Raw genomic sequence first — 15,259 nt, forward strand, 5'->3', positions numbered from 1 at the left:
CTAGGGCCAAAGATGAAGAAACAAGATTTTTATCAGCTGCTGCAGTCTGAAATTGATCAAACATGCAATCAAGATGCATTGATAATTCCTGGCGATTGGAATGCGAAAGTTGGAAACAAAGAAGAAGGATCAGTAGTTGGAAAATATGGCCTCGGTGATAGAAACAATGCCAGAGATTGAATGATAGAATTTTGCAAGACCAACAACTTCTTCATTGCAAATACCTCCTTTCACCAGCATAAACAGTGACTGTACACATGGACCTCGCCAGATGGAACACACAGAAAACAAATTGACTACATCTGTGGAAAGAGAAGTTGGAAAAGCTCAATATCATCAGTCAGAACAAGGCCAGGGGCCGACTGTGGAACAGACCGTCAATTGCTCATATGCAAGTTCAAGCTGAAACTGAAGTAAATCAGTGCAAGTCCATGAGAGCCAAAATATGACCTTGGGCATATCCCACCTGAACTTAGAGACCATCTGAAGAATAGATTTGATGCGTTGAACACTAGTGACTGAAGACCAGATGATTTGTGTAATGACATCAAGGACATCATCCATGGAGAAAGCAAGAGGTCACTGAAAAGACAGGAAGGGAAGAAAAGACCAAGGTGAATGTCAGAGGAGACTCTGAAACTTGCTCTTGAATGTCGAGCAGCTAAAGTAAAAGGAAGAATTGATGAAGTAAAAGAACTGAACAGAAGATTTCAAAGGGCCTCTCGAGAAGACAAAGTAAAGTATTATGACGACACGTGCAAAGAGCTGGAGATACAAAACCAAAAGGGAAGAACACACTCAGCGTTTCTCAAGCTGAAAGAACTGAAGAAAAAATTCAGGCCTCGAGTTGCAATAGTGAAGGATTCCATGGGGAAAATATTAAATGATGCAGGAAGCATCAAAAGAAGATGGAAGGAATACACAGAGTCATTATACCAAAAAGAACTAGCCGATATTCAACCATTTCAAGAGGTGGCATATGATCAGGAACCGATGGTACTGAAGGAAGAAGTCCAAGCTGCTCTGAAGGCATTGGCGAAAAGCAAGGTTCCAGGAATTGATGGAATATCAGTTGAGATGTTTCAACAAACAGATGCAGTGCTGGAAGTGCTCACTCCAAGAAATACGGAAGACAGCTACCTGGCCAACTGACTGGAAGAGATCCATATTTATGCCTATTCCCAAGAAAGGTGATTCAACCGAATGTGGAAATTATAGAACAATATCATTAATATCACACGCAAGCAAAATTCTGCTGAAGATCATTCAAAAATGGCTGCAGTAGTATATCAACAGGGAGCTGCCAGAAATTAAGGCCGGTTTCAGAAGAGGACGTGGAACCAGGGATATCATTGCTGAAATCAGATGGATTCTTGCTGAAAGCAGAGAATACCAGAAGGATGTTTACCTTTGTTTTATTGATTATGCAAAGGCATTTGACTGTGTGGATCATAACAAACTATGGATAACGCTGCGAAGACTGGGAATTCCAAAACACTTAATTGTGCTCATGAGGAACCTTTACATAGATCAGGAGACAGTTGTTTGGACAGAACAAGGGGATACTGATTGGTTTCAAGTCAGGAAAGGTGTGTGTCAGGGTTGTATTCTTTCACCATACCTATTTAATCTGTATGCTGAACAAATAATCCGAGAAGCTGGAGTATATGAAGAAGAACAGGGCGTCAAGATTGGAGGAAGACTCATTAACAGCCTGCATTATGCAGATGATACAACCTTGTTTGCTGAAAGTGGAGAGGACTTGAAGCACTTAACTAATGAAGATCAAAGACCACAGCCTTCGGTATGGATTACACCTCAACATAAAGAAAACAAAAATCCTCACAACTGGACCAATGAGCAACATCATGATAAACGGAGAAAAGATTGAAGTTGTCAAGGCTTTCATTTTACTTGGATCCACAATCAACAGCCATGGAAACAGCAGTCAGGAAATCAAAAGACGCATTGCATTGGGCTAATCTGCTGCAAAGGACCTCTTCAATGTGTTGAAGAGCAAAGATGTCACCTTGAAGACTAGGGTGTGCCTGACCCAAGCCATGGTATTTTCGATCACATCATATGCATGTGAAAGCTGGACAATGAATAAGGAAGACCGAAGAAGGGTTGACACCTTTGAATTGTGGTGTTGGCAAAGAATATTGAATATACCATGGACTGCCAAAAGAACGAACAAATCTGTCTTAGAAGAAGTACAACCAGAATGCTCCTTAGAAGCAAGGATGGCGAGACTGCGTCTTACATACTTTGGACATGTTGTCAGGAGGGATCAGTCTCTGGAGAAGGACATCATGCTTGGCAGAGTACAGGGTCAGCGGAAAAGAGGAAGACGCTCAACGAGGTGGGTTGACACAGTGGCTGCAACAATGAGCTCAAGCATAACGACGATTTTAAGGATGGCGCAGGACTGGGCAGTGTTTCGTTCTGTTGTGTATAGGGTCGCTATGAGTCGGAACCAACTCGATGGCACCTATCTACAAGAACAGCAACAAGGAAGCATGACAACTAACTGCAGTGTGGGATCCTGGGTTGTATCCTGAAATACAAAGAGAGGACATTGGTGGAAAAATTGGTAAAGTCCAAAGAAATTCTGTAGTTTAGTTAGTAATATGTATCAAGGTTATTTCTTAATTTCGATAATTGTTCTATGGTTATGGAAGATATTAAAATGAGGGGAAGCTAGGTGAGGGGTATATAGAAACTCTTTTACTAAAATTATCTCAAAATGAAAAGTTAAAAACCAAAAAAAAAAAAAAAAGTGAGATCCGAGTTAGACAGCGTTTTAAATTCAGTGAAATACAGTATGTAGATTTTGAAGGGAAAAGGAAAAAAACATTAAAAATAAAGGTTTAGGAAGCAGTTAATAGAGCAAGAACCTGGGGCCACAGTATTGAGAGCACTGTTGAGAAGTTAATCTTGTAAAAGAGTGTCCTCTTATGAATTGGAGCTCTAGGAATGAGAAGAAACAGGTTTAGAGGTATACAGAGTGGGAAGGTTAGGGAGAGGTGACCTGATCTCAATAAAAAGAAGTTGCTGAGGTAGTTTTGTGCTGCTGTGCCTGGAGGGAGGTATTTGGACCATTTTGCCTAATGTAGAGTACGTTTGAAGGGGGACTTTTACTTCTTAGAGGAGTCCTGGTGCGCGCAGTGGTTAAAGCACTCGGCTGCTAACCGAAAGGTCGGCAGTTCAAACTCAACCAGCCACTCCACGGGAGAAAGATATGGCAGTCTGCTTCCATAAAAATTACAGCTATGGCGCAGTTCTCCTTTGTACTATAGGGTCGCTATGAGTCAGAATCAGCTCAATGACAGTGGGTTTGTTTGGCGTTTGGTTCTTAATTTTTAGAATTGCGTTCGTGCTGAGCTGGTGAAAAAAGCAATTGAGGTGGAAGTGTAGAGAAGTAGAAGATAATGCGCAGTCACAATAGCAATTTTCTACAAATTTTGCTAAAGTAAAAAGATGGTTAGTACATGGGGAGTAAAAATGGTTTGCTTTAGTAACCAAATCCTAATGGAAAATTCTCTATTCTTAGAACATTTATGTTGACACCATCTCTCAGTCATTTCCATTCTCAGCATTTACTCATTTCCTATATTTGTAGTTGTCAACAAGTTATTTGGTATATGTTCTCCAGTTACTTCATGTATTTTCTATTCTCATTTTCCATTGTCATTTTGGACACACAGGTACCACATCTTTATGTTTTAGCCAGAAGGACAAATGCAAGGGGCCCATTAGGTGTATGATGAATACTGACAATAAATGCAGATAAAAAGCTTTCATTGTAGTAGTAATAAAATAAGGGGAGCAAAGTATTAGGTTGAACCATATGAAATTGCTGATGTTTGACCTTTTTTTACGTACTAAATGGCAATTTAATACGATTCAACTCCTTCCCACCCCCCACCCCCAAAAAGACAGTGACTGGCTATTGATTTGTAAATACTTTCAGAGCTGAATACCAGTTTGTTTGTTTTGTTTTGTTTTTTAAACATATACCCTGTGTTTAAATTTTTAAGTTTTTAAAACTGATGGGGACCACAGTAGTCATTTACTACTCAAGCTGACATTAGGATATATGGTTAGCAAAGAGAGAGACAATACAGAATCCTGATGATCACAACAGTAAATATTCTATCGACCTTCTCTTTGACATCTACTATATTGCAGTCCTCCTGTCAGGCGCCAGAGAGGAAGAAGGGATCGTCTGTCTCGACATAATTCCGTTAGCCAAGATGAAAACTATCACCATCTCCCATATGCACAGCAGCAAGCAATAGAGGAACCTCGAGCCTTCCACCCTCCGAATGTATCCCCTCGTCTGTTACATCCCGCTGCTCATCCACCACAGCAGAATGCAGTAATGGTTGACATACACGATCAGGTAAAGTAACAGAATGTCCTGGAAACACCAGTGCTAAAAGTTGGTTGTAGTTTATTGAAACTGTTTGGGGGTTTTGTTGCAGATTTCTTAACTACTTTCTTTTCTTTTTTAAAATTTCTTGGTAGTAAAATATATATAATAAAATTTTTGCTATTGTAACCATTTTTAACTGTACAATTCAGTGACATTATTTCAGCATGTTGTACAACCATTACCACCACCCATTTCTAAAAGTCCTTCATCATTCCAAACAGAAACTCAAGCAATGACTCCCCACTCCTTCTCACTTTCCTTAGTCCCTTCATTTTTCTTTCTGGCTAAATAATACTTAATTGGATTGTTGCAAATTTCTTTTAATTTTACCCAGAAGGAAGCAGTTTTACCTAACATGAAGCTATTTTATTTTTATTTATTTATTTTTATTGTACTTTAGATGAAGGTTTACAGGACAAACTAGTTTCTCATCAGTACATACATTGTTCTGTGACATTGGTTAACCACCCCTCGACATGTCAACACTCTCCCTTCTCAACCTTGGGCTCCCTATTACCAGCTTTCCGGTTCCCACCTGCCTTCCAGTCCCTGCCCCAGGGCTGGTGCGCCCCTTTAGTCTTATTTTGTTCCATGGGCCTGTTCAGTCTTTGGCTGAATGGTGAACCTCAGGCGTGACCTCATTACTGAGCTGAAAGGGTGTCCAGGGGCCATACTCTCAGAGTTTCTCAAATCTTTGTCAGGCCAGCAAGTCTGGTCTTTCTTTTTGAGTTAGAATTTTGTTGTACATTTTTCTCCAGCTCTGTCCAGGACCCTCTATTGTGATCCCTGTCAGAGCAGTCAGTGGTGGTAGCTGGGCACCATCTTGTTCTACTAGACTTAGTCTGGTAGAGGCCATGGTAGATGTGGTCCATTAGTCCTTGGGACTAATCTTTCCCTTGTATCTTTAGTTTTCTTCATTCTACTTGATCCGGAAGGGGTGAGACCAGTGGAGTAACCTACGTGGCCGCTCACAGGCTTTTAAGACTCCAGGTGCTACCCACCACAGTACAATGTAAATCATATTCTTTATAAACTATGTTATGCCAGTTGAGCTAGATGTTCCCTGAGACCATGGTCCCCTTAGCGCAGCAGTTTGGTCCCTCAGGGAGTTCGGATGTGTCTGTGGTGCTACCATGACCTTGCCTTGTACAGGTTGTGCTGGCATTCCCAGTACTTTGTATACTGTCTTACCCTTCACCAGAATTTTTACTTATCTATTGTCTATTAAGTGTTTTCCCATCCTTATCCCTCCGTTCCCTCGTAACCATCAAAGGTTGTTTCTTTTTTGTATGTAAATCTTTTCAAGAGTTTTTACAGTACTGGTCTCATATAATATTTGTCCTTTTGTGATTGACTTATTTCATTCAGAATAATGTCCTCCAGATTCATCCATGTTATGGGATCCTTCACAGATTCATCGTTGTTCTGTGTCGTTGTTAAAATCCATAGTGTGTATGTACCACAGTTTGTTTATCCATTCATCTGTTGATAGGCATCTAGGTTGTTTCCATCCTTTTGCTATTGTGAACAATGCTGCAGTGAACATAGGTGTGCATATGTCCATTCATGTGACAACTCATTTCTCTAGAATATATTTCTGGGAGTGGGATTGCTGGATCATATGGTACTTCTATTTCTAGCTTTCTAAGGAAGCGCCTTATCATTTTCCAAAATGGTTGTATCATTTTGCATTCCCACCAGCAGTGCATAAAGAGTTCCAGTCTCCCTGCAGTCTCTCCAACATTTGTTATTTTTTGTTGTATTGATTGGTGCCAGTCATGCTGGGGTGGGATGGTATTTTACTGTGGTTTTGATTTGCATTTCTCTTAATGGCCAGAGATGGTGAGCATTTCCTTATGTGTCTGTTGGCTGCTTGAATGTCTTCTTCAGTGATGTGTATGTATGTTCATTTCCTTTGCCCATTTTTTAATTGGATTGTTTGTCTTTTTGTTGTAGAGGTGTTGGATTTTCTTGTAGATTTTAGAGATTAACCTTTGTCTGATTTGTAACAGCCAAAAATTTTTTCTCAGTCTGTAGGTTCTCTTTTTACTCTTTTGGTGAAGTCTTTTGATGAGCATAAGTGTTTAATTTTTAGAAGATCCCAGTTATCCAGCTTGTCCTCTAAAGCTTGCGTGTTGTTGGTTGTGGTTTGTATCCTGTTAATTATGTGTATTAGAGCCTCTAGTGTTATCCTGTTTTTCTTCTATGGACTTCATAGTTTTTGGCTTTATATTTAGGTCTTTGATCCATTTTGAGTTAGTTTTTTATGTGGTGAGAGGTATGGGTCCTGTTTCATAAAATGAAACTATTTTAGTTGACTTCCTTCTTCATAAAGATCGGAATTCGAATTCTACATATCTTCCTTAGACAAAGTTGATCAAGGTTGTAACAGCTCAGAATGACTTCATGTAAGAGTTGGTTGGAAATTGCTGATTTTCGATTACTAGGAAGTACTAGACAGGTTATGGTTTGAATACGTATCCCTGTTTCCCTCTCCCTTCCAGTTTCTTCTGGAATAATTCAGTAGACAATTCTTGCGGGCATATCTCTGCTTACAGGTTTTCCATAGGCCTCCAAGAGAAGACAAGTACAAGGCTTCATTTCTCTTTGCTCCTGCCAAGAACTGATGAACTAGCTCAGGGCACGGCTGAGGGTAAAGACCAAAATTGTATGGTTTTCTGTGGGGGTCCTAAGGCCAAAAAGACACAAATCTAGATGTATCTTTATAAAGTTCCTGAATTTAAGGATGAAGAAAAAAATCTTGAAAGTTCATAGACAGAAAAAATTACAAACAGAAGAGAATCAAACTAGCATCCCATTTTTCATTTACTGCACTGGGTGATAGAAAACAAGGAATAAGATATAGTGACAGTTGGGAGATATAATGACCTTGGCCAGATGCCATTGTTCTGTCAGACATTTTCTTCCTTTATGCTCATGAAACATTTAAAAAATTGATCACATAATAATAAATTCTAAAAGAGAGGTCTTTCCAGGCCACATTCTTTGTGGTTATAACCTGATAAAATTATAAATCATAAGTGAAAAATTAAAAAAAAAAAAGTAATGCTTAAATGTTTGAAATTTCTGAGGCAAGATTATAATTAAAAGAAGAAATCTTATTAAAATCTATGGAACATACCTAATGCTGTTCTCTGAGAAAAATGTGTAACATTTATTGTTTATTTTTAAAGTTGAAAATAAATGAACAAATAGCTGAGTAAGCTAAAAGAAATTAAAATAAGTAAATTACCAGGAAAAGCAATTAAAATTAATCATAAGGAAATCTAGTTTTTAAAAAAAGAGCACAAAGAACATCCAGTCCTGTTTGAAAAATCAGTAAAAGTGACACACCTCTTGTGAGCTTGATAAGGGGAAAAAAGCAATTATCACTAAGATTAGGAATGATAAAAAACACATGCACACATATGGGGAAGACATTCAAAGAATTTTCTTCAGTTGTAAAATGGGACAGTCAGTTACCTAGTGCTGCTGTAACAAAAAAAAAAAAAAAAATTTTTTTTTTTTTTTTTTTTTTTAAACAAAGATACCACAAATGGTGGCTTTAACAAACAAATTTATTTCTCATAATACAGGAGCCTGAAGTCCAAATTCAGAGCACCAGGTCCAGGAAAAGGCTTTTTTTCTCTCTCTTTCGGCGCTGGGGAAAGGTCCTTGTCTCTTCACCTTCCCTGGTGCCTTGGAGATCTCCGTGTGTCTTGGCATCTATCTTACCCCATCTCTGCTTTCATTTTACGAAGCCAGTATAATTTTAATGCCAAAAGCTAATAAAGGTAGTAATCCTCAAAAACACTGTAGGAAAGAAATCTCTCAGATATGTACAATTATATGTGTGAATAAACACTTAGAAAACAAAGTTTTTGAAAAAATAATACCCTATGTATGACCAAATAAGATTTATTCCAAAGAAGAGAGGGGGATGTAATATGAAAACATTCCTATTACATCAGCAAATGAAAGAAGAAAAACCATATATCAATAGATGTTGAAAGACAGTTGTTCAAATTTCATAAAAACTATAAATTTAAGATGAGAAGGAAAATACTTAAATATAATGAATAAAACTAACCACAAATACCGTAACTGATGAGTCAGAAATCAGCAACTAGAGAGAGGCTTGCTCTACCCATTTTTATTTAATACTGTCTTACAAGTTTTAGCAAATGAAATAAGGTAATGTAGTAATGGATATAAAACATTTTCAAGAGGACATAGTTGTATCTTTTTTTTTTTTGTAATGATATATTTGAAGAAAACCCAGTTGAATTTTTTTTTTATAATTGATATTTTATTGGTTGCTTTGAGAATCAGTACAGAGACATGAACAATTTTTGTACACGATTCTTAGCATATATACCAAAAATCTAAAAAGCTGTGTAGTTATAATTCTTTTCTAAATTCCAGTGGCTTTCCAATTTTAAATGTGGCAAATTTTCCTTAAGAGCATATCAAGTACCAGTTATCTTCAGTTGTTGATAAGCTGTTACGTCATGTGTTTTTTGGATTAATGCCAGCCTTGTTGGAATGAGATGGAATCTTATTGTAGTTTTGACTTGCATTTCTCTGATGGCTAATGATCCTGAGCATTTCTTCAGGTATCTGTTAGCTACCTGAATGTCACCTTTAATAAAGTATCTATTCATATCCTTTGTCCATTTTTTAATTAGGTTATTTGTCTTTTTTTGATGTTGAGTTTTTGCAGTATCATGTAGATTTTAGAGATCAGACGCTGATCAGAAGTGTCATAGCTAAAAACTTCTTTCCAGTCCGTAGGTAATCTTTTTGCTCTTTTGGTTGAGCATAGGTGATTGACTTTTAGGAGCTCCCAGTTGTCTAGCTTCTCTTCCGGTGTTTGTGCATTGTTAGTAATGTTTTGTATACTGTTTATGCCATGTATTAGGGCTCCTAGTGTTGTCCCTATTTTTTCTTCCATGATCTTCATCATTTTAGATTTTATATTTAGGCCTTTGATCCATTTTGAGTTAGGTTTTGTGTATGGTATGAGGGATGGGTATTTCATTTTTTTGCAGATGGATATTCAGTTATGCCAGCGCCATTTGTTAAAGAGAGACTGTCTTTTCCCCATTAAACTGACTTTAGGCTGTTGTCAAATACCAGCTGCTCATATGCAGATGGATTTATGTGTGGATTCTCAATTCTGTTCCATTGATCTGTGTATCTGTTGTTGTACCAATACCAGGCTGTTTTGATACTGTGGCAGTATAATAGGTTCTAAAATCAGGTAGAGTAAGGCCTCCCACTTAGTTGTTCTTTTTCAGTAATGCTTTACTTATCCCAGGCCTCTTTCTCTTCCATATGAAGTAGGTGATTTGTTTCTCCATCTCATTAAAAAATGTCTTTGAAATTTGGATCAGAACTGCATTGTATCTATAGATGGCTTTTGGTAGAATAGACCTTTTTTTTTTTTTATTGTGCTTTAAGTGAAAGTTTACAAAACAAGTCAGTCTCTCACATAAAAACTTATGTACACCTTGCTGCATACTCCCAGTTGCTCTCCCCCTAATGAGACAGCCCGTTCTCTCCCTCGACTCTCTGTTTCCATGTCCATTACGCCAGCTTCTAACACCCTCTACCCTCTCATCTCCCCTCCAGGGAGGAGATGCCAACATAGTCTCAAGTGTCCACCTGATCCAAGAAGCTCACTCCTCACCAGCATTCTTCTCCAACCCACTGTCCAGTCCAATCCATGTCTGAAGAGTTGGGTTTGGGAATGGTTCCTCTCCTGGGCCAACAGAAGTTCTGGGGGCCATGACTGCTGGGATCCTTCTAGTCTTAGTCAGACCATTAAGCCTGGTCTTTTTACGAGAATTTGGGGTCTGCATCCCACTGTTCTCCTGCTCCCTCAGGGGTTCTCTGTTGTGTTCCCTGTCAGGACAGTCATCGGTTGTAGCTGGGCAGCATATATCTCTTCTGGTCGCAGGCTGATGTAGTCTCTGGTTTATGTGGCCCTTTCTGTCTCTTGGACTTGTAATTACCTTGTGTCCTTGGTGTTCTTCATTCTCCTTTGATCCAGGTGGGTTGAGACCAGTTGATGCATCTTACTTAGATGGTCGCTTGCTAGCATTTAAGACCCCAGATGCCTCTCTGCAAAGTGGGATGCAGAATGTTCTCTTAATAGATTTTATTATACCAATCGACTTAGATGTCCCCTGAAACTCTGGTCCCCAAACCCCCGCCTCTGCTACGCTGGCCTTCAAAGCATTCAGTTTATTCAGAAAACTTCTTTGCTTTTGGTTTAGTCCAGTTGTGTTGACCTTGCCTGTATCGTGTTGTTTTTTCCATCACCTAAAGTAGTTCTTACCTACTATCTAATTAGTGAATACCCCTCTCTCACCCTCCCTCCCCCTTCTCATAACCATTGAAGAATATTTTCTTCTCTGTTTAAACTATTTCTTGAGTTCTTACAATAGTGGTCTTAGACAATATTTGTCCTTTTGCACTGAATTTCACTCAGCATAATGCCTTCCAGATTCCTCCATGTTATGAAATGTTTCACAGATTCATCACTGTTCTTTACCGATGTGTAGTATCCCATTGTGTGAATATACCATAATTAATTTATCCGTTCATCCTTTGATGTGCACCTTGGTTGCTTCCATCTTTTTGCTATTGTAAACAGTGCTGCAGTGAACATGGGTGTAAAGGCTCTTATTTCTCTAGGATATATTCCAGAGAGTGGGATTACTGGGTCGCATGGTAGTTCTATTTCTAGCTTTTTAAAGAAGCACCAAATCGATTTCCAAAGTGATTGTACCACTTTATATTCCTACCAGCAGTGTATAAGTGTTCCAGTCTCTCCACAGCCTCTCCAACATTTATTATTTTGTGTTTTTTGGATTAATGCCAGCCTCATTGGAGTGAGATGGAATCTCATTGTAGGTTTGCATTTCTCTAATAACTAATGATCTTGAGCATTTCCTCATGTAGCTATTAGCTACCTGAATGTCTTCTTTAGTGAAGTGCCTATTCATATCTTTTGCCCATTTTTTAATTGGGTTGTCTTTTGCAGTATCATGTAGATTTTAGAGATCAGGTGCTGATCGGAAATGTCATAGCTAAAAACTTTTTCCCAGTCTGTAGGTAGTCTTTTTACTCTTTTGGTGTGAAGTCTTTGAATGAGCATAGGTGTTTGATTTTTAGGAGCTCCCAGTTACCTAGTTTTTCTTCTGCATTGTTAGTAATGTTTTGTATACTGTTTATGCCATGTATCAGGGCTCCTAACGTTGTCCCTGTTTTTTCTTCCCTGATCTTTTATCGTTTTAGTTTTTATATTTAGGTCTTTGATCCATTTTGAGCTCACTTTTGTGCATGGAGTGAGGTATGGGTCTTGTTTCAATTTTTTGCAGATGGATATCCAGTATGCCAGCACCATTTGTTAAAAAGACTGTCTTTTCTCCATTTAACTGTTTTGGGGTCTTTGTCAAATATCAACTGCTCATAGGTGGATGGATTTATGTCTGGATTCTCAATTCTGTTCCACTGGCCTATGTATCTGTTGTTGTACCAGTACCAGGCTGTTTTGACTACTGTGGGGGTATAATAGGGTCTAAAATCAGGTAGGGTAAGGGCTCCCACTTTGTTCTTCTTTTCAGTAATGCTTTACTTTTCCAGGGCCTTTTTCCCTTCCGTATGAAGTTGGTGATTTGTTTTCCCATCTCATTAAAGAATGTTGTTGGAATTTGGATCAGAATTTCATTAAATATATAGATCACTTTTGGTAGCATAGACATTTGTACAATGTTAAGCCTTCCTATCCATGAGCAAGGTGTGTTTTTCCACTTATGTAGGTCTTTTTTGGTTTCTTGCAGAAGTGTTTTGTAGTTTTCTTTGTGTAAGTCTTTTACATCTCTGGTAAGATTTGTTCCTAAGTATTTTATCTTCTTGGGGGCTACTGTAAATGGTATTGATTTGGTGATTTCCTCTTTGACGTTCTTTTTGTTTATGTGGTGGGATCCAGCTGGTTTTTGTATGTTTATTTTGTGTCTTGTTACTAAACTTATTTTTTAAAAACCTAAGAAATCTAGAAGACTACATTTAAAAGCGTTGTGGGAGTAGAGATCTTACCTTAACCAAGACTGGACATCCAGAAGCTTTAAAAGACAAGTAGAAAAGTATTAGACTACATTAAAACACACACACATAGATATAACTTTTGTTAGGGAAAGATATAACCTAAAAAAATAGATCTGAAAAACAAATGAGTGCTGATAGGGAAAGGTTGATATTATACAAAATGCTCTCATAAATTGAGAAAGACAATACAATGGAAAAATGGCTGAAATATATGAACAGGCAATTCCCACAAGAGGTTGTCAACAGATACTTGAAAAGGTTTTCCAGTTGTCAAGGAGATGCAAATTAAAGTAACAGTGAGTTATAGTGATACCCACCGTACTTACCAGAAAAATTCAGATAACCTATTCTATTGTGGGCAAGGATATAGGGATTAGGATACCCTTATGCACTGATGGTGTTAATACCCATTTTGTAAGGCCGTTTGGAATTGTCTAATTAAACTTAAAGTACGGTAGATATGACTCTTAAATCCAGCAATCTCATTCCCAAAAATACCTCAGAAATAAAAGCGCTGGAATATAATAAAAACAAAAAAAACCGAACCCGTCGCCATCGAGTCGATTCTGACTCATAGCGACCCTAAAGGACAGAATCAAACTGCCCCATAGAGTTGCTAAGGAGCGCCTGGTAGATTCGAACTGCCAACCTTTTGGTTACCACCTGTAGCTTTTAACCATTACGCCACCAGGGTTTCTACTGTAGTATAAGGTATGTATAAAAGGTTGTTTATTGTAGCATAGCTCAAGGTGGCAAAAAACAGGGAGCAGTGATTGCTTGTCATTAGTAGAATAAATTATGATACATTTTTACCATGAAGTGTAGTCATTATGAGCCCTGGTGGTGCAGTGGTTGTGGGTTTTGGCTGCTAACCAGAGGGTTGGCAGTTCAAATCCACCAGCCACTCCTTGGAAACCCTATGGGGCAGTTCTGCTCTGTCCTATAGGGTTGCTGTGAGTCAGAATCGATGGCAGCGGGTCTGGTTTTTGGATTTTGTAGTCATTGTAAAGAATTAATTAGAATTATGTTAGGAATGTGAGGGATTTCTGCAGGATGTTGTTGCACAAGAAAAGCAAAATTCAGAAAAGTGTTTATAATGTCCTGTTTTGTAAGGCATAATGACTAAATATGTATGTGCACATAGGATTATATGAGCATGAAGAAATGTATACTAGGCTCGGAGGGAGGGTGAATGCTAAGGTGAAGGGAGCGGGTAGTTAGAGGTGGAGCCAAAGAAAGAAAAAGGCTGCATTTCAGAAAAGATGGGACCTGATTTTTGTAACATTACATGTTGGGTGTACATATTGGGAAATGAAGATTGCATATGTAAATGTCAGAAAAAACCAAGAAGTAGAAAACCAATAACTATAGCAGAAATTGAAAGCATAATCCAAAATTTCTCTTTAGAAATTCATTTTGAATTCTGTCTAACCTTTAAAGAACTGATAATTCCAATTTAAACTATTCCAGACTATAGAAATAGCTTCCCAAGTATATTTTAATGAAGCTAGCATAACCGTAATAATGAAACCTTATAAATAGTACAGCAAAACTATCAACTAGATTCCCTTTTGAATACAGTGAAGGTAGTTTAAATAATAAGTCAGAGCTAGCTATGTATTAAAGAATCTATTAGAATTAAAAAAATATATTACTGTAGTTTATTCTAGCAGTGCGGGATAGGCTCATCTTTCAAGGTGTAATTGGTTTCATTAAGAATATAAAGAGAAAATGTTTGATTTTATTTTAATAGACGCAAAAAGATAAAATGTAGCTGTCACTTCTAATGAAAGCTTTTAAAGTAGAGACAGGATTTTCATTTCCCAGAAGTGGTAGGCAAGGTTAATCAGAACATTCTAACAGTATCCTAAAAGCATCAAAAGAGCTAAAAGATTGGAAATAATGGCCAGGCCAAAATATAAAGGAAACCAGGGATGCCAATTCTGTCCTGGAGGCGATTTGGCAAACTCGAACTTCAATTTTAAGTCTATCAAGGGGATAAGGACAGAAATCAAAGGCCACTTAAATTTAGGGAGCTTAATAGGAGACCCTTCCTACATACTGTAGTACCTTAAAAGGGCAGTAGCCTCAGGATGAGAATGATCAGAAGAAAACATAATTTGCAACCCAAAGTCATACCAGTCTGCCATGTTAGCTTAAGGTTATTAGGACTGCAAGGGCCTAGAAAACAGACGCAAACCCTCCCTAGAGGAAGGAACCGTCATTCTAGTTCTCAAAGAATTCCCCAAAATAATTTTTCTCAGTAAGCAGTAAGCATTCAAAATTAACTGAGTACACAAAGAAAAAAAAGACTACGTGAGAACCGATAGAAACAGACCTACAATAGTTTTAGATAACGTACTTCAAACATCATACTTAATGGTGAAAAGAGAAGAGATGCAGAGGAAAACTATAAATTAAAAGACATCAGTCACTTGTAATAGGTAAACCTTTTTTGGATCCCGAATGAAAAAAAGGGAATAACCTGTTTAAAATTTTAAAGAATTATGTATGATATTGATGAGACTTGAAATTTTGACTGACTACATACTTGATTTTTTAGAAAACTTTTAAAGGTATGTTAATACTATTGTGGTTGTTTTTTAAAGTGTTCTTACATTTAGAAATAAATCCTGAAATATTTATTGACTAAATGTTGAGTTCTTGGGATTTGCTTTAACAAAATACAGAAAGGGGTGAAGTAGA

The 15,259-nt window shown here is 37.8% G+C and overlaps 1 protein-coding gene across 11 annotated transcripts in view; it reads left to right on the forward strand.

Moving 5' to 3' along the window:
* RNF38 (ring finger protein 38) overlaps positions 1-15,259 on the forward strand; it is a 172,133-nt gene that overhangs the window by 125,165 nt on the left and 31,709 nt on the right. For all 11 annotated transcript variants that reach the window (XM_023545137.2, XM_010587835.3, XM_064291730.1 and 8 more), the window contains one exon: positions 4,192-4,405. In XM_023545137.2, coding sequence (XP_023400905.1) covers positions 4,192-4,405 — 214 coding nt within the window. The remainder of the gene's footprint in view (positions 1-4,191; positions 4,406-15,259) is intronic.

This window comes from Loxodonta africana, chromosome 9 (genome assembly GCF_030014295.1).
Source record: "Loxodonta africana isolate mLoxAfr1 chromosome 9, mLoxAfr1.hap2, whole genome shotgun sequence".
NCBI classification, from domain to species: domain Eukaryota; kingdom Metazoa; phylum Chordata; class Mammalia; order Proboscidea; family Elephantidae; genus Loxodonta; species Loxodonta africana.